The sequence below is a fragment of the Taeniopygia guttata genome, chromosome 5, assembly GCF_048771995.1.
Source record: "Taeniopygia guttata chromosome 5, bTaeGut7.mat, whole genome shotgun sequence".
NCBI classification, from domain to species: domain Eukaryota; kingdom Metazoa; phylum Chordata; class Aves; order Passeriformes; family Estrildidae; genus Taeniopygia; species Taeniopygia guttata.
The window spans coordinates 30,032,379-30,055,083 of NC_133030.1; the positions used below are offsets into that span (position 1 = coordinate 30,032,379).

The following is a 22,705-nucleotide window of genomic DNA, read 5'->3' on the forward strand; positions in this document are numbered from 1 at the left end:
AGGACAGAACAGGATTTTGCAATAGAATAGTTTATATAAAGCTATTTAGCAACTGTCACCCTTCTTACTTCAGAAAAAGACATGGTAGGGAACAGTTTCATACTCCTAATGTACAGCATTTCCATGAGATCTGACATCCACCTGTGGGACATTTGTTCTATTTCTGCAGGACAGAGGGAGCCAAGTATGCCCTAAGACAAGAAGAGGGTAAATAATGCAAATCATGGATATGATCATCAAAAGGTTTGTATTCTCTCGCGTGAATAAGGATTTTCAACATCAGTTCTCTCTTAAATACTTCAACTAGCATAAACTCAAGACTCTGCTGATTTAAACGCAACCATACCTCAACCAATTTGCCTGAACTGCTACATCTTAAGGTTTCCAAAGAGACTCAATGTCCTCCTAATGAGTTCTTTGTAACTACCTGGGAAACAAACCCACCTAACTGGTGCTTTTCCAGGACCATGAGGAGACTGATGAGTAAGTGGGCACCCTGTAGCCCTTCAACAGTAAAGGGCCTGAGGGGTCTCCAGAGCCGTCATCCTCTTAGTGGTCCTCTTTACAGCAGCCTACATGCAGGGTGCTACTGGGACATGTGCTGAGGTGGGCAGGAAGGTGCTGTGGCTGAGGCAACATGGTGTGCAACACAGGTGACAGGGATATTTATATTGACATTTTGCTAGATGTGATTAGTTTTTTTACTGTCTTTGGGCTCCAAATGGTTTCCTTACCAGTGATCAGACAACTGTGTCTGGTCTGAAACATGATGATAACATTTTTGGAAAATAACTTCCAGTTTTCATTGCCACACAGACAGAGGCAAAGGAGAACACACAAGGCTGGCCATATGACCCACCTTTATGCCAGCAACAACTATCATTCTTGCTCATGTCAAGACAACTTCATGTATTTGGCCTTAAAACAGTATCAACTCAGTAACTGGCAGTCAGAAGGAGAAAAAATTTGCTTTGATGCTGAGATGAAATAAACCACAAGCTGCCTTCTTAACTGAAGCCCTTCCCTGAAACAGGACTATTGCACAGCCACAGCTCTGCTGCCATTGCAATTAGCACATTGATATGAAGCATTTTCTCTGCTTTTCACATCTTGGAATCACTAAACAGCAACAGTGCTACCTTTCAGCTGATCACCACAGATATAATCAAACAGGGAATAACTCTTTCTAGGCTTTGAATGCTAATGAAGAAAGAAGGTTTGGCATAGGAAAACGAGAGACATGCATAGCTTCATAAGCAAACTTTACTTTTTAATTGTAAGAATTCAAAGGGCTTGCTTTCAACAATCTCTAGACTGAAGGTATGAATGATACACTAGTAATTTATTTTACAACACTGCATTTCTGAAGCACCTCCTGGAAATCTGAGCCAGTTGCTCAGATCAGCAAAGACTGACTTCCAGTTTGCAACAGTACAGGACAACTTGCATTGCTACAGTGAAAATCCATACTGAGACTGCACCATGAACATTTCTGCTAAAATTGTGGCTGTGGTGTGTGTCCAGCCCATTTACACACCAAATCTAGCTGCAGGATGGGAAAAGCCAGTGACTGGAACATTTGTTTTGATCTGTAGCCTACTCTGTTGTTTGCCACCAAGCTATTTTCTCTTATGCATCCTAGGAACTGCAACTTCCTAAGGAGAACCTAGAGCTAGTGTTTAGCAGCTCCTCATTCCATAAATACATTAAAGGCTACTGGAGAGCTAAAAACTGATCATATTCTTCTGTGGAAGCCTGAGCAACAGGCAGAGGTGTGGGCTTGGATTTAGTTGCTCTGTGCAATGTGTGCAAATTGTCTTGTCTCTGTCATGGATTTTTAGCTTACTTTGGATCATTGCAACCCACTGGTCTCTCACTTCTTATTTTACTGAGCAGCTAGGTGTTTTTCCACCTTTTTATTACATGGTGAAAAGAAAGGACACCCACATTAAAAACTGAAATTTACCAGTCTTTATAAACATGCGCAATCTCTGTGGCATTACACGACAGTGCTGGTAAGAAGTTTGAACTTTTCCATCTCTATACTGAGATAATTCTCCATTTTTAAGTTGTTTATTACAGGGTAATGAACTCACTACTGCTGGTTCCCTAAATAGAAAAAGTAAATGCACTACCTGTGTAACTTTTAACAATACAGCTGCAGACATTCTAGTCTCTTGCACTGTGAGTAGTTTGTCCAGAATTATCACTGCAACACTTCTTTACAAATGCCATGGGAAATTCCTGTGCCCTATCTGCACAAGAGCTGAGCACCATTTCTTCTAGGTGATGTAGCCTCTCCCAGCCATTGCCATGTACCACTTCCCAAGTATGGCTTAGTCTCACAACCCCCTTCTCCAGTCCTAAGACAGCAATCCTTTAGGGAGTTACATTGCAAACCCAAGGATTTGAAACAATAATCTAACAAGACTGCCCAAGTGATCTATTAAAACATTAAACAAGGTAGCTTATAAAACAAGATAAAAGGAAAAGAAGTCTTTAAAGATTTGGCCAGCAGTTGACAGGCATCATGTGTCCCACTGGTCTCCCCTGCAGCCTTGCCAGCTCTTTCTCAGGCCACTGCAGTGGCAGCTCCAGGTGGAGACAGGGACTGACTTGACATGTGTGAGGAAGCCCTGGCAAGCTGGTTCTTTGAGCTGACCAGTCACTCAGTCCCTCACACAGCATGTTGCTGATGAGTGCTGGCTGTACTGATACTCCCCCTGACAACGAGTGCACTTTGGGAAATGTCAGTCTAACATGGAGACTGGCACAAGAATCTGCTTTTCTAAGTGCAGTGGATTCTATCTCCAGGAAGCAAACAAATCCCTTACAAAGCTCGTGCAAGAAAAGTGGGTTTGCTATCAAATGTTCCCATGACTGTTGTTTCTCAGCTCTTGAACCAAAGCAGCAGAGGCAATGGGATCTGCTTGCATCTCATGAGAAGAAGGCAGATCCTCTTTTGTGTTTTATGCACCTGAATCACATCTCTTCCATGATGGGGAAAATATGCAGTGGTCCTGGGGGCTGTCCAGCTTTACTGAGCATACTCTCTGTACATGATCTTCTATCATGCGAATTACACTTCAGGTAACATAACCATTCCACGTGCCACAACCATTACATGATATAAAGAAGAAAAAATATTACATTAAAAAAGGGGAAATGTTGTCCCTTCCAGAAAAAAAAGGAACCACTGAGATAAATCACAAAAAAATTTTCTTTTACAATTATGTGAAACAAACAGGAAATCCCACCCCTGACAGCTGACAGCTTAAGTGCAGGGAAATAAGTCCTGATAAGGTTCAGTATCTCTTGGCCATTTTCCTTCCACAAGCTTTACCTTTGGAAAGAGATGAAGGACAGGCTTAGTAAATTATTCCTGACAAGAGGGGAAAGGGGGAGGAAAAAATAAAGTTTGCAATCCAGACGGGAATGTAGGAGGTGGCTGAGATAGCAGAAACCATCTCAAAGCTGCACCTGCTCCAAATCAGTGTGCTGCAATGTGATCTCAGGTCTCTCTTCCCCCTCTCAGTCAAAGCACAGTGACCCTGAGGAAGGCACGACTACCAGATAAGCAGAACACTGGGAATACTCAAGAAAACTGTGGGAAAAAAACCTGAATGATAAAAAAATAATAACATCTGACTCACATAAGGCACGTGGTAGATCCCAGGAATTACCTTCTCTGTTAAGAATGTTTCCTTTTAGCAGAAAACCTTGGTTCTTTCCTCTTAATTGTGTATATGAGACAAGAAGATAACTGGTGGTTAAACATCCATTCGTAATTCCAGTAGTATTTTACTCATCTTGATATTTTGTGACAGGCTTGAGACTTTTTTGGAGTTGTGAAGGCCAAGCACAATGTTCTCATGAACTCTGAACACCAGCTAGATTCCAGAAAGCCCTTAAATTTGAACTTGCTGATATAATTTTTTCCCTGTTTGTGCCTAAACAGACGTGCAAACTTTGGGTGATGATGAGGAATAAGGAAATTACCAATTCTTTGCTCACTTCAAGCACAGATTTCCCATTTAGCACATTTATCAGATCATCTTGACTACCATTACACAGCATGTACAGAACAACCAAGTGATCAGGCCCAGTTAGCATGGGTATAGGAAAAGCACATCCTGCCTGACCAACCTAATCTCCTTTTATGACCGGGTGACCTGCCTGGTGGATGAGGGAAAGGCTGTGGATTAAGTCTACCTGGACTTCAGCAAAGTCTCCCATGGCCTTCTCCTGGAGAAGCTGGCAGCCCCTGGTTTGGAGAGGTGCACTCTTTGCTGGGTTAAAAACTATCAAAATGGCTGGGCTGAGAGAGTGGTGGTGAATGGAGTTACATCCTGGCAGCCACCAGTGGTGGACCCACAGTTCAGTATTGGGGTCAGCCCTGTTTAACATCTTTATTGATGATTTGCATGAGGGGATCAAGTGCACCATCAGCCAGTTCACAGATGACATTAAGCTGGATGGAAGTGTTGATCTGCTGCAGGGCAGGAAGGCTCTGCACAGGGATCTGGACAGGCTGGATCAACAGGCCAAGGCCAATGGTAAGAGTGCCAGGTCCTGCACTTGGGTCACAACAGCCCCATGCAGTGCTACAGGCTGGGGGATGAGTGACTGGAAAGCTGCCCAGAAGTAAAGGACCTGAGAGAGCTGGTCTACAGCAGCTGAACATGAGCCAGAGTGTGCTCAGGTGGCCAAGAAGGCCAATGGCATCCTGGTCTGTATCTGCAATAGTGTGGCCAGCGGGACCAAGGCAGTGATTGTCCCCCTGTACCTGGCACTGGTGAGGCCACACTTTGAGTCCAGTGTCCAGTTTTGAGCCCCTCAATGCAAGAAAGAAATTGAAGTGTTGGAGCATGTTCAGAGAACGGTATTGAGAATGGTGATGGGTCTAGAAAGTTACTCAGATAAAGAGAAGCTGAGGGAGCTGGGATTGTTCAGCCTGGAGAAAAGGAGACTAGGAGGAGACCTTATCACTCTACAACTGTCTGAAAGGACAGTGTAGCCATGCAGGGGTCAGCATCTTCTCCAAGGCAGCCAGCAACAGAATGAGAAAAAATAGCCTCAAGCTATACCAGCAGAGGTTCAGGTTGGACATCAGGAATAAATTTTTCACTGAAAGGGTGGTTAAGCAATGGAATGGGCTGCCCAGGGAGACAGTGGGGTCACCAGCCCTGGAAATGTTCAAGAAATGAATGGAGGTGGCACTTAGTGCTGTGGTTTAATTGACATGGTGGCGTTCAGTCAAAGGCTGTACTTCATGATCTTTGGGGTATTTTCCCACCTTAATGATTCTATTCCATGATTTTTAGCTCATTTTTGGGAGTTTGCACTAAGGCTAGATAGCTGTTGAGATGCACTTGAGCTGCAAGGGCTCACTTTGCCTTTCATAAACTGGTCAGAAACCTCCTTGCTGTAGCTATCCCATTAACATCTGGATTCTTTTGGAGCACTCCTTCACCCTGTCACTAACACCTGGTATTAACTAGTGAGAGCTGATTTGGAGACCCCTTTTGTATTGCAAGCATGCAGCTGAACCTCTGGCCATCTCGAAAGGAGATTTGCAGCATGTCAAACAAACCCATTAAAAGAAAAGGCCACAAGCAATGTAAAGCAGTAGATGAAATAACTAAATAAATAACAGCACACTGCAATGAATGCTAATATTTGTGTCACCTGTATGCTTGGCACTGGGGAGGAATTTACTGGAGATTCACACACGAGAGAGTGCTGCCTGAGTGAAGGCCTTGTGGCCTTTGCTGGAAGGATGGGAAGAGATGCCAGCTGAGAACCTGCCTGGAGTTTGTTTTTGGAAGAGCTGTCTCTATAGCACAAAGGACGTGGGAAGGAGAAAGCAGACACTTCTGCAAGCACATGGTGTGTGACTGCTGCACCTTCCAATTAGACTTGGCAGCAGCCTAGTGCCTGTCTGTCAGCACCTCTGCTCTGCAGACATTTGTGTCAAAGGAGCTGAGGTTAACCCCTGTGCCAGCACACACAGATACTGCAGTCAGCAAAACCTGCTCTCCTCAGGTTGTTAGAGATGTGTCCTGTTAACTCTGCTGTACTCTTCCCAGCTCATCCTCAAGAATCCTGTTTGACCAACAGAACCCCTTACCACATCACCACCAGGATCTCCCAGAAAGCCGAAGAAAGGAAAGACACCTACTCCTCTTTAGCAGTTGCTTGTGCCAAAACTGAATGCAACACTTTTTAGGAGCAATTATGATCAATTGCATTCAACCTACATGATGGTGCTAAAATGTGCTTTGGAAAAAGCAGTAAAAATTGCTGCATCAGCCCTGAAAGCTGAACTAGTTGGTAGCAGGCACAGTTGACATGAGCCAAACATTGAAGAAGCTGCAGAAGAGATCTTCACATTTGCCCTGATTGAACCTGATGGGAAAACACCAGTGGGGGGTGAGAAAGCAGGGAAACACGTATGTTTTATTCCAATTGCCTTTACTGTTTCCAAGTCCCCACTAAGAGCATTTCTGGATTTGCTTATTCTGGTCTCTGCATTTAGGATTTCACTCTTCTCAAAAATGCTGTAGTGCCTGTTTGAGCTGCCTGCCTGCATCATGCAGGGTGAGCCCCCTCCTGGGGCGTCTCTGGTAGCCGGCAGTGCTGCCATCTAGCAGGACCAGGCGGGACTGTGTGGCTCTCCTGGATTTATAGTTCATAGGAAAAGAAATGGCACATAAGAATTGCTAAATGGCACATAAAAATCTTGGTCAAGAGCGCATTGCTCTGGAAAATCTTTTTTGCCAGTCTCAATTATTCAAGGCACATAATTTACACCAAGTTTTAGCTGGTGCATTTTCTTCACACTCAAGCAGGTTGCTTGTACTACTAAGGGAAAAAAGATGAATAAATATCCTGTAATATAGACCAACCTTCCTGCTAAACTAAAAAGCATAATTTTTTTTCAGCACATAAATGAAATAATTTTTTTTCAGCACATAAATGAAATTATACTGGGCTGAAGGCACAGGAATGTAAGAAAGAGCCTTAGCAAGAGGGATAACTATAAGCAATGAGAGCTCATTTTGAGTAATACACAGAAATCCTTTGTTTAGCCCTGTAGATACATAGTTGGAAACACAATGTAAATCTTTCATGGGAAAACACACTGATAAAAGAAACACATAAATTTAGCTATGGCTCCTCTGTAAATTGATGAGACAACTGGTTTGCTTCGTATCTTCAGACACAAATGTGAGGGCAGAGCTGTTGAGGGTCAATGGCAGACGCAGTGCAGAGGATAGAGGCAAAGGGCTGTTGAGTGCTGTGCAGTTAAGGGGTCAGCCTGGTACTGCAGGAGGATTTAGTCCTAAATATAGCAAGGGCTATCCTGGGAGACAAGAGTGGGCTGCCGGGAGTCTAACGCCATATGAGCAGCTTTAGGTTTTGAGAACAATGATCACGGCTAAGAGGCTGATTCTCTCAATATGGGCCAAATCCTGGCTACTGGCAAAAAGCCCAAGTGAAAAGGGTTTGCCTAGGAGGAGGGGACGACCTTCTGTAGCATTGTAGCATTCGGGAGACTGGCATTTCTTTTCCAAACAATACCATATGTAGGAGTTGCAGCAATGAAGATGAGGTTTTTTCCTCCTGTGCATGCTGTGGTACAGCTATGAGCTGTAGCTACTTAACCTTTTCATCAACAACTTGACACCTGCAGGCTGTCAGCAACTTCCTCCTTGTTTTCTCCATGAAAAATACTGCCCAAAAGCTGAACTGTACAAAGGAGAGGAACATGCAGAACCCCCTCACACAGTAGAAGGAAATTCTATTTCAGTGGGGCATTCTGTGTTCCATGGGAGATGGTGACAGAGCAGGATACAGCCCTACAGAAACAAGCAGAACACAGCTTCTGAGTAAAGGTGGCTATGCTGAGATAGGGAACACCAACCCTGCTTGGATGCCAACCTAGAGAACATGTACTGGATAGATAAGCAGTTTTCCATGCCTCATCAACATTTTGACTGTAAGATATCTGCTGCTATGTCATCTTGGGTTGCCATTAAGTGGTCGAACTCAAGATCTCACCGTCCAACTATATATTGAAATCTTTTAACTGTTTGCCAGCAAACCCCATCCTGACAGCCCACATTAATACCTGCTGTGGGCCAAGCAGAGATATGAAATGCATTGCTGATAGATACTCCCAGGGATTATTTATTAAATTTCTAATTAGGAGTGTGAACGTTTAAAAAGGTAACTAGCCCTTAAAAAAATTAAAGACCACAGTGTTCCTGCAGTGCATGGGTTTAACAGGAAGAGACCATAACCCCAAAGTCCATGAGACGTAAACCCCTGGAGCTCTGGCTTCTTGATTAGTTGAAAGGATGCATTTGCAAACGATTTTGCTCCCTATTTGGGAGAAAAGAAACAGTATCAGCAGCTTCTTGACCTTCACGTGAAAAGGAAATTTTCTTGCTCTGGATCTGACATGCAGTTGTTTTCTTGCTTTCAAGAAGCACAGTGCACACTACTGACATAAGAGTCCCAGAGTCTGAGTGCTGAATTCAACTTCTGAGCAAGCTAGAGACTTTCCCATTTAATCCATCTAAAGGTATTTTTTGGAGGTAGGAAATGTCTGGCACTGATGCACTGTTAATACTCATGCATGTAGTTTTAGACAGCTTGGCAGGATCAGCACCCTGAATAACAGGCAGACTATTGTCCTGTGGGAATATGCTGACTGTTCTTGTTACCCCATTCCCATGATCTTTCATTTGAAGAGATCTGTTGCCTTCTGTCACTGTGTCTGCAAGGAGAGGGGTCACTTGTGACTTTTTCCTGGCCCTTTTTCTGCTCATGTGTGACAGAAGGACATTAGCTTAGACAGTAGTTTGATCCCTGATGCCTTCAGAGACAGAAAGGGAACAGCAAGACAAAGGCTGGATGGTAGATGTTTTTCATATAACATGACTGCTAAGCCACAAATTAAAATGGAAGGCAGAAGATAAAAGAAATACTTTCTGATGTGTGGTGTATATGTACATTAAAAAGAAAAAAACTCCCAACAAAGCAAAACAGGAAAATAACACAGAGTATCTGCTCCTATGTAAACCTCTGCTTCAAGTCTTTTGTTTCCTGCTTTGCACAGCACCAAGCACACTGGCATAAGCTTCCATCATCACTTTCTATTTTTGCTCCAGACACCTAACTACTCTTCTGGCTGTATTTGTGGTGCTCTTGATTTTAGATTCCATTGTAGGTTGTTTTGTGAAATCCACAAGGGCAGGAGCTTGCACTTTTGCTTCTAATTGTAATAAACACACAACAGTGAGACTCTGTGTGTTTTCTGCAGTCATTATAACCCAAATACAAGGAAGAGAACCAGAGTGCAGTGAAAGGAAGGATTTTTTCCTCCAGCCCCACAGAATCAGAGCCAGTGAAGGAGAAGGGAATGACAGTCAAGTCCTTGTGTAGTCCCTAACCTCCACAGGAAGGTGCAGGCTGTCAAAAGCCCCCAGGAGCCCTGGGCACACCATTCACTTGTAAATACTGATGTCATGTAGCAGTGCTTTCAATTCCCCACAGCACAGGCTCAATGTCTCTGAGCAGCACTGGTTCATGTGGACTTGATCCTTTCTCAGAAGCAGAGCACCTTGGTCTGCCCCATGACCCCTTGCTGGCTGCCTGCACTGCTAACCAATCCTCAGTCATAGTCCTTTACACACATGCACGTAACTCAGGTGACTGAACAAAACTTTAAGAAAATAGGAATCATCCTTCTCTAAGTCCTTACACGAAAGATGATACAGACACACAATGAATGGTTATTTTCATATCTTCCTTCCGTGTTGTGATTTTACTCCAGACTTACAAAAGGAATTCCCTATGCCCACTGAATAGACATCAGGCCTTTCACATCCTGTGCATGCTTGAAAATACAAAGTTAGGAGAAGTCCCCCCTCATTTTCCCCTCTTGGTAACGTTTCACTTCCAAGAGATCCTTGCTTTGGTTTTGAATTCAACAGGATCCTGTCAAATTCTGTCAGCACCTTGAGCACCTTGATAGAACCAGAATGCAAACTGATGACCAATCACTGATGAATCCTGCAAGGAGTCGCATCTCTCACAGTCTAGAACAAACTGAACTACACATGAGGCAGCTGAGAGCATGAACATGATGCTGAGAGCATCTCAAGACTAGATTTAAGAAAGAAAGTTTGTACAATGAAGATAATAAAACCCTGACCAAGATTGCCAGAGAGGTGGTGGATTCCCTATCTCTGTAAACATTCAAGGTCAAGTTGAACAGGGCTCTGAGAAACCTGATCTAGTTGAACATCTACCTTGCTCATTTCAGGGGAGCTGGACTAGATGACCTTTAAAGGTACTTTCTGTCCCAAATTATTCTATGTTTCAAATCTGGGACAGGTACATTTCTGGTTTGAGCTGCCTGGAATTTAGCATTATGGTCTAAATCTGCCCTGGAATTAGCAAAGGATCTGAAAAACGCAGTTAAAATTCCTAAAAGAGCCTGGATTAGAACTGATTTTCTCTGAATTATCTTCATAGAAACAACAGCTGGCTATTTCAGGAAAAGGAATGTCAATCTAAAAACTCTATTTTATGTATTAAAGAATAAAAATAAACAAAGAAAACAGGAAAGGAATTCCAAAGACAACTGTGCGGCTTACCTGACTCTGGTACACCTAGCTCTGAAGCCTTGCAGTAAATGTAGATGAAATGTCCCTAAAAAACATTACTGTGAGGAAATACAATGCATCCTGGTGATACTAGCTCCCAACACCAAGGGACAGAGGAAGGGATTAAAGATTTTCTGAAGGCAGAAAGACATTTCAGGAAAGGCAGGGAGATGCTTGATGGGGGTAGGGGAAGAATGGTTAAAAAACTAATAACACGTACAGATAAGCCATAATTGTCACACTCACAGCTCTGTGTTCCCATGTAAAGATGAATTACTTTGGCTGTCAGCAGCTTCATTAGCCAAAAGAGGCCATTCAGATGGACCCAAACCTATTTACTTTCCAGAGCTGGCAGTGCCTGCTTCATATTGCAGGGCCCCACATTGGTTGTTCAATGATGTTGATAACTCCTGTGGGAGCTTACATCCTGCTAAGTACTTCACTGTTTAATTGAACTGACCTTTCCTGACGATGCCCCTTGTATTAAAAGCTGCTTTGCTCCCCAGTGAAAATGGTTTGATAATCATAATATTGCTCAGAGGACAGTTGTTTAAGAGCAGAAAATAATCAGCTAAATTGGTAGGCTCCCTTCGGAAGGGGCCCAGCACTAAAATGACAGAAGGTGCTGCAGACCAAGATAGCTGGCAGAGCTGATGATGAGGACAGAGCTAGGAGCAGCACTGGGCTGCTCAAGGACAGAGACACCAACAAACTTGACAGCTGGGGAGGGGAGTGCAGGCTGAGCCAGCACGGCACACTCTGCTCAGAGCTGAGATGTGCTGGCACAGCTTGAGCTGGGCACAGGGTGGGCAGTGGAACCTGCGGGAGCCACAGCAGGAGGGGCAGCTCTATGCAAGCTCAGCAGTGCAGGACTGTGGAGTGCAGCAGCACTGAGGGACACAGCACAGCAAGTATCTTGAGCTGAGATGGGTAAATGGCACAACACGTGCTTCTGTGGAACAGGAATCCATCTCAGGGAGAAGTATGTATACACACCAAATTCAGGTTTGGATTAGAAGTGCTTTGGGGACTGAGATTTGGAGCTGAGATTTTCTTAAACGGAGGAGCCATTTGCTTTCAGACCATGACTGGCCTGGGTACAAAAAGGTTTGAAGTGAGAGGAATGTTTGCCAAGAGCCTCTTTTCTCCCTGTTTTTATCCAGGCTAGTTGCCTTACCAGATGGTTGAGCAGCATCTGGGTGAGCTCTTTGGGGCTGGGAGCCAAGGGTGTGCAAAGAAGCGCATCAATGAGACTGTTAAGCACCCGATAACAAATGATTCTTTGCTTTCAACTTCCTGTTATAAAGCATTTGCTGGCCTGAATGTGCTCTGCTATGCCTTGCCCTTCCCAAGTACAGCAATGTGTCCATTTCCAGTGCTTTTTATACAGAATTGCCATTTTGTGAATATTTCAAGTCATGACTACAATGCCACATCACTTTCTCCTATTCTTAACTGCAGGAGTATCAAACTAATTTTTCTCAGATCAGCCAACACTTTTTCTTCCTCTTACTGGCTCAGACCTGCAGACATTCAAAGAATGTGCTGTTGAGTAAACTAAATTTTTTCTTGTTCTTTTCTTACAAGGACATTTCAGTTGTTTTCCTCTTTGTGCTAAAGCTACTCAGGACAGGACAACACTTGTATTTTCCCCTCCCACAGAGGGTGTTTTCATTAGTTGTATCTGGTTGAGTCCCTAGGAATGTGGGATGCGTGGGAGCTCCCATGGACTCCTGGTGCTAGGGTGCTGAGATAAGGCAGCTGCTGCAGATTTACGGACAAGAGCCTCTGCGATGGCAGGGCTGACCTGTAAGAAACACCATGGCAGGTCTTGGAGGATTTACAGCAGCAAGGGGGTGATCTGCATTGGCTCCCATGAAGTGGATGTGTAAACAAAAATGTCCCTTCTCCAGGATGAGCCAGTAAAAACTCTACACCCTTCAGCAATGTCCTGCTTCTTCCTGCTTTTGTTAGGGTGCTTTCTCAGCTATCCAGCTAAGCAGTCACAAACAGCTTGCTTGGCCTTTGGAGAGCTACCACAAGCCCACAGCCCAAGAAGGTAACTGGGTTCACCTTCCACATTGTGCTATCCTCTCTTGAGGATTCAATAGATTCAATCTCAAAGATAACCATAGCTGGCCCTTGAAGGTCTGCCTTTGCCTTGTATTTCTGTGTCCATGAATCACAACAGATGAATTGAAGAGATCTGTCAGTGCAAAAATGCACTGAAATAAAATTAACCCAAGGAGCTAAAATTGCAGTCTAACTGCCAGGGCTCCAGCTTGATTTTATCAACTCCCCTTTGAATGGCAATTACATTGTGAACTGATCAGTTCAAGGCTAAATCCTCCGGGTCTTCTTCTAATTAAATACTCATCATGTTAACATTCACTTTATTCTTAGTACTTCTACTTATCAATTTAATCAATTCCCCCATTATTCACCTACTTTAGCCTGCATTTTGCCATCATCATTTTTTTCAGGTGATGCATGCAGTTCTTTTTCACTACAACTGCCAAGCAAAGAATACATCTTATCCAGAATGTCTTCACACTCCTATATCTCTCAGCTTTAGAAAGGGCATTTCAGTTGCCTGATATTCACAGGGGACTGCCTTGAAACTTCGTGTACATTCCTTCTACGCTGGCCCCAAGGAGCAAGATTGCATTCAGGAAAATAAAGTATTTGATGCTGGTTTGAAAAATTCATTGCCTAACCTTGTATAAGTGGTCCACAACATCTCCCCCGAGATGAAAGTATTTTGTTAGTGGAGTATTTTGAAAAACTGCCTTTGAATGCCAATTAAAAAAAAATCCCCAAACCCAGGAATTCTTTTCATTTGCTGTTGGTTTTACTACATCTTGTGATAAAAATGATTATCAGGAGCATATCTTTTAATTGTGTCCCTAGTAATATTTGCTAAATGATCCCTTCTTCATTTTTATTTTTTTAAAAATTAGAAAATTCTATTTTCACTTTCCAGAAGGTTATGCAGCTTTACCCTTGCTTATAGCAGTTTTTCTCAAATTATCTGTTCTCCTCAAGGCATTTTCCATGTACAGTTTATCTGTAAAATTTCCCTGATAAATCTGGAGCCTTAGGAGGGAAGGATTAAATCCACTGCATTGCCTACTGTCCTATCATTAGTCTAAGGTATTGTCTGGTGGACAAATTTCTAGCTATGTTGGAGGGAACTGCTGCACTTGGGGCTTGGCAGGGGGATATAATTATCTATAAATAAATAAAATAGAGAAAAAGTGTATTAGCCAGGGTTTTGCTATAACGTTGGCCATTCTGCAAATATGCCAGACTTTAGTGACAGGTAGCACAGACAGACGAGCTGAACTCTACAGCACTTTTTCATCTGTGCTTTCTGTGAGATATGGCTCCAGCTTGCAGCACCTTGCAGACTTGTAGATTTTGTAACATTTGTTCCCAGAGGAGCCTTAGCCTGTTATAACAGATAGATTCAACGAAAATATCATTTACCCAGCTTGAATAGATATCCTCAAAGTCACTTCAAACTGTGCATCTCCTTTTTCTTACAAGTGAGCAGTGACAATGTGATAGTGGAATATCATATTAAAACTGAGAGTTTCATTAGCAGTAGTTCCATAAACCCAAAAACGAACCTGTGCATCTTCATATGTATATCTCCCTGGGTCTTTGACATTTTGGCTTGTTTTCTCATAGCTGTGGGAATCCAGGTTAATAGCACTTTGGGCCCCAGGAGCTAGAAACTCTTGCCAGATTTCTTCCACTCTCGTGGTCACATCCTGTAAAGGTCGTTTCTTGAGATCTTGGACAGCCAACCAAAACCTGTACTAGGGAAAAATTAAAAGGGCAGAAAAGAGAAAAATATATAAATATAGATAAGATTTTGGGAATAAGCCTAGGTAGAGTCCTAAGACAGACATAGAACCTAATCCTGCATCTATTAGAATTCATAGAAGACTCTCCATGTTAGGATGACTTCAATGGGAAGGGGTGATGTACTTTACACCAACCCTTTATATTTTGGCTGAGATCAGAACACTGACTTTAAGAAGTGATATATGCTTATTAAACTGCCCCTGCAGAAGTGTCAGATTAGGTAAGCAAACGGGAAACCTCCAGAGCTATGCAGTTGGAGGAGAGAAACAGGCTCTGCCTCCCACAGCCCCGCTGCAATGTGCTGGTCATTCCTGCCTGCAGGATTGGTCATCCACAGGGGATGTAAAATGAAGAACAAACTTAACATTCATACAATTTCCAGTGTGAAGCTGTAGAAATGCCACTTAGAGATTTTTTTTTCTTACTTGTAAACTGGCCAGCATTCAGATGGATGCCATGAGAAAAGATGACTCTTGTCATGCCATACTCCAATTTTACAGGGGTATTTTCTTGACTAGGCTAAGGTTACAGACTAAAGTAAATTTATAACCACAGAGAAGATAATCCCTTTGATGACTAAGGATATAATCCATATCTTGATCTGTGAAAACAAAGACCACAGAATATTTTGCAAGAGTGACATGCATGTCTTTTGTCTTTTATCCTAGGAAAAAGAAAACACATTTTATTGGTGGTACTAGTTTTATTTACTGCTGAAAGATATATGCTCGTTCAGGTGATTAATTCAGAAGATGCATGGTGCCCAGTAGCCTTTTGTTTTGGTCAGCTCTATCTTCCAGCAAGAAGGTATCCCTGAAGGTTATCTGCCCTGAGTACCTGGGCCCTGCAACCTGGTTGAGCAAGCACAATAGTGCTCTGCAGGGAGTGCTGAGGGCTACAGGGCAAATAGGTACTGAAGGCGCCTTTGCAGCCACCTGCAATAGCCAGCTCTTTCCTACCCCCTGGCAAAGGTGTCCATTGTCCAGGGTGACAAGGAGGGCAAGGTTCACCTTGGCTGTCCCTTCCCTGCACTGCTCTTATGCACTCCGTCTGCTGGGCAGACTCTGCAGAGACTGGGATTGTCTGGGTCACTGCTGGCTCAGGGCATCCGCAGGAGCTGCACACTTGGAAAATCCTGTGTCTCCTTACTAACCAGTTGATCTGTAACTGAAGTACTGATTTCTCACCTCAAATGATTCAGTGGTGTCAGTGCACTGCCACTAAGGCAAATATTCCTCCATGATGGAAGGAGGAAGATAAAGTCTGTCCCAAACAAAAATCCCAATGGCAGTGAGGGTGGGTAGAGGAGACAGCAGCCTGGTGATGTCTGTGCTGTTCCTCACTCTGGCTTCCTTAGTGGCTGCAAGCAGTACCTAAACACCCTGGAATCAGTGGTGCTACTGCAAGTGAATGAGGCTGCTACCCCATTTAGGCTGGTATCCTACCTGCAATAGAGGCAAACAGTCAATCTGTGGAAAAATTGACATCCACACCACATGCAAGGCCAGGCTAAATCCTCCTGGCCTGTCTGCTGCTTCTTCCCGACCATCAGGGGGCCTCATGCCACAGCCCTGACTCACCCAAGTCACTTGATGATATTCTTTCATAAGGTTTTTCCATTTCCTTGGCAGGCTCAGTAAAACAGACTGGGGTACACTCCAACACTACATCAGTATCTATAGAGTCACATACTTGTGGTTCTACCAAGGTGACGTTTGATTTTATGAACTGAAGTAGAATATCTGGGGTTGGTGGAGGAGTGTGCATGGTTGGTCCTTTTCCATCTTTGAGTGTTTAAGTGCACCTGATATCCTGCCTTGTCATTTGAGCAGTGACACCCCCACTTATCACATGCATGCAGAAAGTAAAGGGTGGCACTCACAGCACAGTGATCGGATGACATATGTGGCTTCTGTTATTTGAAAATACTTTATCATTCAATTTCAGATGCAATAGGAACATGTAAATGCAGAAAAGGCATAGGGAGAAAAGATGCTAATCATTCCAGAGTAGCTGGGACACTTCAGACAAACACTTAGCTAGAGAGAACCTTTTCTTCTGGCTTATCTGCTGCCCCTGGAGCCGGGGAGGCGGGCTGGGAAAGCACGCTTGTGAGAGAACTGGGAACACTGTGAAGTGACAGCTTGCCAGAACAGGAGCACCATCCATTTTAATAACCATTTGGCTCAATCTGAAAACCAGCCAACCAGACCAACCTGACAGTAACAAGAACAAGCTCTTTTTACTGCAAGCAATTGTGAATTCATGCCCAAGGCTGGATGTCCTCTTCAAGGCAAAGGGGAGTTTTGTCTTGGTAAAAATTTCAAAGCTATTCACTATAGCTGGCATCTGAAAATCAGGCAACATCAAAGAGGGGTACCCAGCCCCACAGCTTCAACTCCAAGACAAATTCTTTGCCACAAGAAATCAACTTGAAGCCAATGCATAAGCAGGGCTTCCTATGGGATTTATAGCATTTACAAGAGAGAAGAATGTATCTCTACTTAGGAAAGGAGCTGACATACAATGACCATGCTGGAAATTCTGCTCAAAAAAGTGCAAATGCCCTCCCTGAATCACCCCTGCAATTTCTGAAGCACAAGACCAGCTGCAAGTTCACAAGGAGTCAGGTGAAAATCCTGCATTGCCTCATCACTTTCTGTAGGAGACAGATGTCCAATGGACACCTTTGCACAGGGCAGGGGAGAAGGGAGATGTCCTTGTGTGTCCTCTCCAGAGATGCCCTTTAAGCAGAGCAGGACTGGCACAGGGACTGTCTGCACAGAGGGTACAGCAGCATTGATCACAGTTTCTTTGTCCTTTATAAAACAGTATGGAAGGACTGGAAAAGGCTGATGATATGGTATCCTAAAGTGCTGTCAGTGGCAAAAACCATTCCAGCCTCATCCAACTTGTAATTAAACTGCTGTCACTTGCAGAAGATATCCCACAATGGCATTTATCCTCCACAGCTCCCCCAAGGCACAGAGAGTGCTCTGCCTCCCTGCAGGGTGCTACAGAGTTGCTTCATCATTGCTGTTCAAAGATGTCCCCCGGTGAAAAGGCTGCTGAGGAAGGACAGGTTGAGTAGCGGGGGAGTGGTTGCTTCTGAGGTACATTGTAGAACAAAAATTAATTTAAAATCCTGATCAGGAGGCAAAATACAGATGACTCCAGAAACTGAGAAACAACAGTCAAGACAAGGTCAGTGTTGTATCCCCATATTGGGGATGGACACAATATGCCCAGCTTGACAGTGAATTCATCAAGTCTGAGGTCAGAGTCCAAGCACACTTCTCTCCTCGCCTCAGTAGTTCCATGCCAGTATCCTATGCCCCTCCGGTCTCACATCTCTAACCATTCACAAATCTTCTTCAATTCACCAAGAAATAACTTTGAACATCTCAGCCGGAAATTAATGAAAGCAATAGATAAAAATCAAAATGCAGTTCTGACAGGGGCAGTATTCACATCTTTGTGTTGTTTAACGGTCAGATCCTTGGCATGGTGAGCTTGGCATGGCCAAGAGCAACAAAAATCTGTCCTTGGTTAGCAAGCTAGGGGCGGGCAGATGCTGCACAGCTGCACGCTGGGGCACTGGGGACCTGCCAAGGAGACAGACGCAGTGTCGGTGGGGACGGAGCAAGCGTCCCACTGGCCTCCCCCTCCCCTCACACGTGGTGCACGCCGGCGTTCACGGTGCAAGCCCCTCCTTCTGCTGCACGTCCTTTCAGTGCCGTGGGGCAGGAAAGCCCTTTTGTGGCTGCCGTGGGGCAGCGCCCGCCGGCCGTGCGAGCTGCCCGCACCCGCTGAGGGGCCCGCGCTGCGCGGGGAGACGGCGCCGCCTGCCGGCACCGCCCCGAGCCGCCGGCACTGCCCGGCACTGCCCCGCACTGCCCGGCACTGCCCCGCACCCCGCTCAGCCCTCCGGCGCTGGCACTGCCTCAGAACTGCTGCGGTAACGTTCTTTATTTAGGGAACATGGGCTTTGGGGCGGCTCGGCGTGTATGAGATCTCCTCGCTGCCTGAACTTCTCTTTTCCTGATGAAAACTGAGGGGGAAAGAAAACCTGACAGCAAGTTTCAACCATGAGGAGTCATGTAGGATATAAACACTTTCTGCAGGTAAAACTCCTTTCCCGTGATCTCCATGCTCAACATATGCTCACAAGCAATACAGCCCAGGGCACCTGCATCCATGCATTGCCAGCTCCGCAGTGCATTCCCACAAAGTGCCACGTGTTTCCCACTGAGGTCTGTAAACAGGTGTGCAGCTTCCTTTCCCTTCGGGTGAAATTCCCATGTCCCGTATTCCCACTTTGCTGCTTCCAGCTGACACTCTTTAAAGTTGGGGGGCGGGGGAATTCAATCCACCAGCTAAATGAACATCTCAGCAATCTCAAGATGTCTTAGAAGGTTCCCAGGTCATAAAAAATGTATAATAACTCTGATGCCCTTTCTTTTCTTATCCTTTCTTATTTATTTTGTTTTAAATTTAGCATTTTATCTGCTCTAGTTTGGGCACTTCAAAAATCACCCAAGTCAAAACAAATTGTAGATGAAAGATAACAGCAGAGAGGAGAAAGAAAACAGAGCAAGGAAAAGAGTTAAAATGAAAACAGAGCAAGGAAAAGAGTTAAAATAAAAACAGAGAGAAATATACCCAACTAACTGGCTTTCCTGCTCCCACATAAATAATGGACAGCCAATAAATAAGTTACAGGGCTCAGCTGAGCTCAGGAGACTGGTGGACAAGATCCTGCAAGTTTATTAGAACACAGAAACACAGCTGGAAGGTGATCTGGGAGGTCATCGAGTCTAGTCTGCTGCTGTCTCTGGCAGTGCCTCACCCAAGATCCCCACTGGGACCAATTTTTCTCAGCTAGGAAGAGATGGAAATACCCCACCACCTTCAGCCCTGTGATTTGGGACTCTCACCACAAGGTATAAGAGCTGAATTTGGTCCCCTTGCTACTGTATTACTGAATTATATTCATTTCAAGGCATTCTCAAGCACACACTTCACAAAACCTTTCTAGTGCTACCATGAATTTCTAGGTTTTCCAGGAGTCAATTTCTCAGATCTGCCTTAAATTCAACATAGGGGCCTATAGGACTCCAGCCAGCGTTAATCCTAACGATACTCCCAAGATCCTACTGACATTCCCAAGAGATAACACACCACTGCTGCAAAAAATTTCCAAGATGTCTGGGTAGTTACTGGGAAGAGAGTCCTGAGAAGATTAGCTGAATCTTAGCTAGGTACTAAGTGCTGTGCTCTCGGAAAGTTTCTTCCAGGATTTGGGTGGGATATGTCTCACTCAACTGTAGTTGTCTGTCATGCACTCATTTAAATCAGTCTCTCCAGATTTATGAGAACAAGAGACGGGTGCTTTCTAGTGTAATTTAGGTGCTTTTAGTTTTGTTTCCAGTTAAAGCTGAAACAAATCCTTCTCAGGTGATTCACTGACTCCTCTTCAGCTTCAGAGAAACTTCTCTTTCTCTCTCTAATAGGAGACTGGATAAAAAGAGAGCATGTGTTTCTGAGCTGTCAGCTTAGGTGAGGCAGATCCCAACTTTGCTGCTGAGCGCAGCTTAGATTTTGCTTGCATGTGTAAGCATCCAGCAGTTGCTTTTTTTAATGGTACATACTCCTAAGTGAGAATTAAGGAGCTTTCTCTACCTCACCTAAACCTTTCTTCTCTCTAGCATCACTTCTAATAATCCACTCTATTCCAGTTTTCATCATTAACATTTCTGCCTTTGCATCCTGTTATTTAAGGCTTTAAGCAGGCTTGCTAATGTATCCAATATGAGATAATAATACCACATAAGCCAATACCATTGTAATGATACCACAAGAATGATAGCAAAGTTCCCATACTAAGAATGATGCCAACGTCTTCCACAAAGGATGCAGTATTTAAGCTGTCTATGCCAGCCCGCTGACTTTGCCACTTCCCTTCACTACATCTCAAAATCAAAGAGAATGTGCATCAGCAGGAGGAGCAGCTCTGACTGACCATGGAAGGTATAAGTTTGCCTCCTCATAATCAAACTTTCTCCATTTGTTTGGGTAGGATGAACGTGGGGGACAGACGCTAGTCATAAAACCTGCTGGATTTCATTAGCACAACCCCAGATTAATTTCAGAACACTAATTTGAAGAGTATTTTAATACAGGATATTAATTTTGCAATTCATCACTACAATTTAATTGCAAATGAGTGCCGCTGTACATAACTGCAGTAAGCATATGCAAGTTCAGTACCTGTTTAGCAATAAAATTTCAAGCTCATTTATGTAATTAGTAACATTCCCTTGTTTTCTTACAGGTTATCTTTCAGGTTTTTCAAAACAATAAAGTGCATTGAGTTTTCACTGTTTTGCTGCTGGCATGCTTTCCGTACTTCTCCTTGGACAGGAAAACCTGATAAATAGCATAGTAAGTTGCACTGTCATTAAAAATCACTTTCTGGGGAATTCCTCTTTCAGACCTTGCAGTCTAGCTGACTGCACTACAGTGACAATTGTTCACATGCTTTAGTAATATATTTCATTTTCTAAGTGAAAAAGAATGAAAAAAAAACATAACTAAAAAGGGCTGTGCAATCAGGTTCTTGTCTGCTGTAAGAAAAACCTGCTTACTACCAGCAAAGGCCAACTGGCCACTTGGCCAGATTTCCTCACCCCAAGAGCAGGCACAGTTCTGCCAGTGAACCTGCCAGTGAACTCTGCAGTGTTATTCAGTAAAAAAAGTGGGATTTACTAGCTCTCAGCCTGATGTAGGATCATAGGGGTATCTACATAATTTTTCACGATAGAAATTTTGACTTCTTCACAACTTGAGAAGTCAGGTACTCAGAATCCCCACACAGAGAGTCCTGTTAAAGTGAGACAAGCTGTTGGATAGTAAGCACATGCCAAAATTAAAAGTAGTTGTTGCAGACCTGACCTGGTGACTGCCAATACTGTAACAGTTCTTAGCCACATAATGTCCATACTGTTTCCCTCACACAAACCCTGCCACAGAGACACACGTAAATCCTATACATGGTTATGGGGCTCAGGAGCAATGTGCTGCATCTCATCACATCATGCAAGTCTGCAAGACCTGGCATGCAGAAGATACCTGACAACACTGCCTCTGAGATGACTGACATAGGTCTAGTACAGGCATCTAGCAATGCTGTGGGCCAAGTCCAGCCATTCTCATCTTTATTCAAATGGGGGCTTTTAGCAGTTCAAGACACACCAAACATTGCATTTCACCTATGCAAGAGAGTAGGATCAGGCCCATTCATTTAGTCAAGTCAGAAAAGGTTTCACCTGAGGTTTTCTGAGCTGAATTCTGATTCCAGGAAACGAAGGAACTGGTCTCGTCCTACTGGGTCCTTCAGCACCTCATCCATGGAGAAACCCCATCTTTTCACACGCTGCTGACTAGGTTCTTTGCTGTTTGGAGAGAAGAGGAAAAACAGATGGAATGTGCATCTCTGCCTGCTGTCCGAGCAGCTGCTGCTGTTTCTGCTAAGTGAAGGGAGGAAGATTATTAGATGAGATGTTGTTTTTTTCTCAAGATTTTTCAGAAATACAAGTTAGCAAATAACATAAAAAACCTATAAAGACCAGGATCATCATTAAAGCAACTTGAGGACTTTAACTCATTACATAATTTGAATCATTACAGGACACTATTTGGGTGCTACATACATGGTGAAACAAAGAGAATGTGAATGATATGATTTTCAGAGCAATTTGTGGTAGATGTCATTTGGAAGAACAGCATACCATGCCTAGATGATTATTCATTATGCACTTCTTGCATATCTCCTCAAATGTACCTTAGGATTTCTTATGCATCAAGGCAGAAATTTCCCAGCAATTTTACTGATGGGTTACTGATGTGCTCCAGAGCATTTCCTTGTGTCCCACACAGTACTGCCTGGTCATTTGGAACTGGCCTCAGATTTTCAGATCCACATTTGCATCAGAAAAGCAGTTCCACTAAGAAGCAGTGCAGGCAAAATATCTAAAATGATTACTGGTTTGTAGTCTTTTATTTTTTAGTGCCTCTGATTTTTGCATGCCTAAGTCTCAGAAGTTTAAAAAGCATCTTCCTCCTACTCTCCATGATAATCAGACTTTTATTTT

General features: G+C 43.8%; 1 protein-coding gene across 9 annotated transcripts in view; it reads right to left on the reverse strand.

The window, feature by feature from the left end:
• RGS6 (regulator of G protein signaling 6) overlaps positions 1 to 22,705 on the reverse strand; it is a 254,356-nt gene that overhangs the window by 28,099 nt on the left and 203,552 nt on the right. For all 9 annotated transcript variants that reach the window (XM_030274407.4, XM_072930068.1, XM_072930062.1 and 6 more), the window contains 2 exons: positions 21,881 to 22,006; positions 14,312 to 14,498 (listed from right to left, as the gene is read on the reverse strand). In XM_030274407.4, coding sequence (XP_030130267.3) covers positions 14,312 to 14,498; positions 21,881 to 22,006 — 313 coding nt within the window. The remainder of the gene's footprint in view (positions 1 to 14,311; positions 14,499 to 21,880; positions 22,007 to 22,705) is intronic.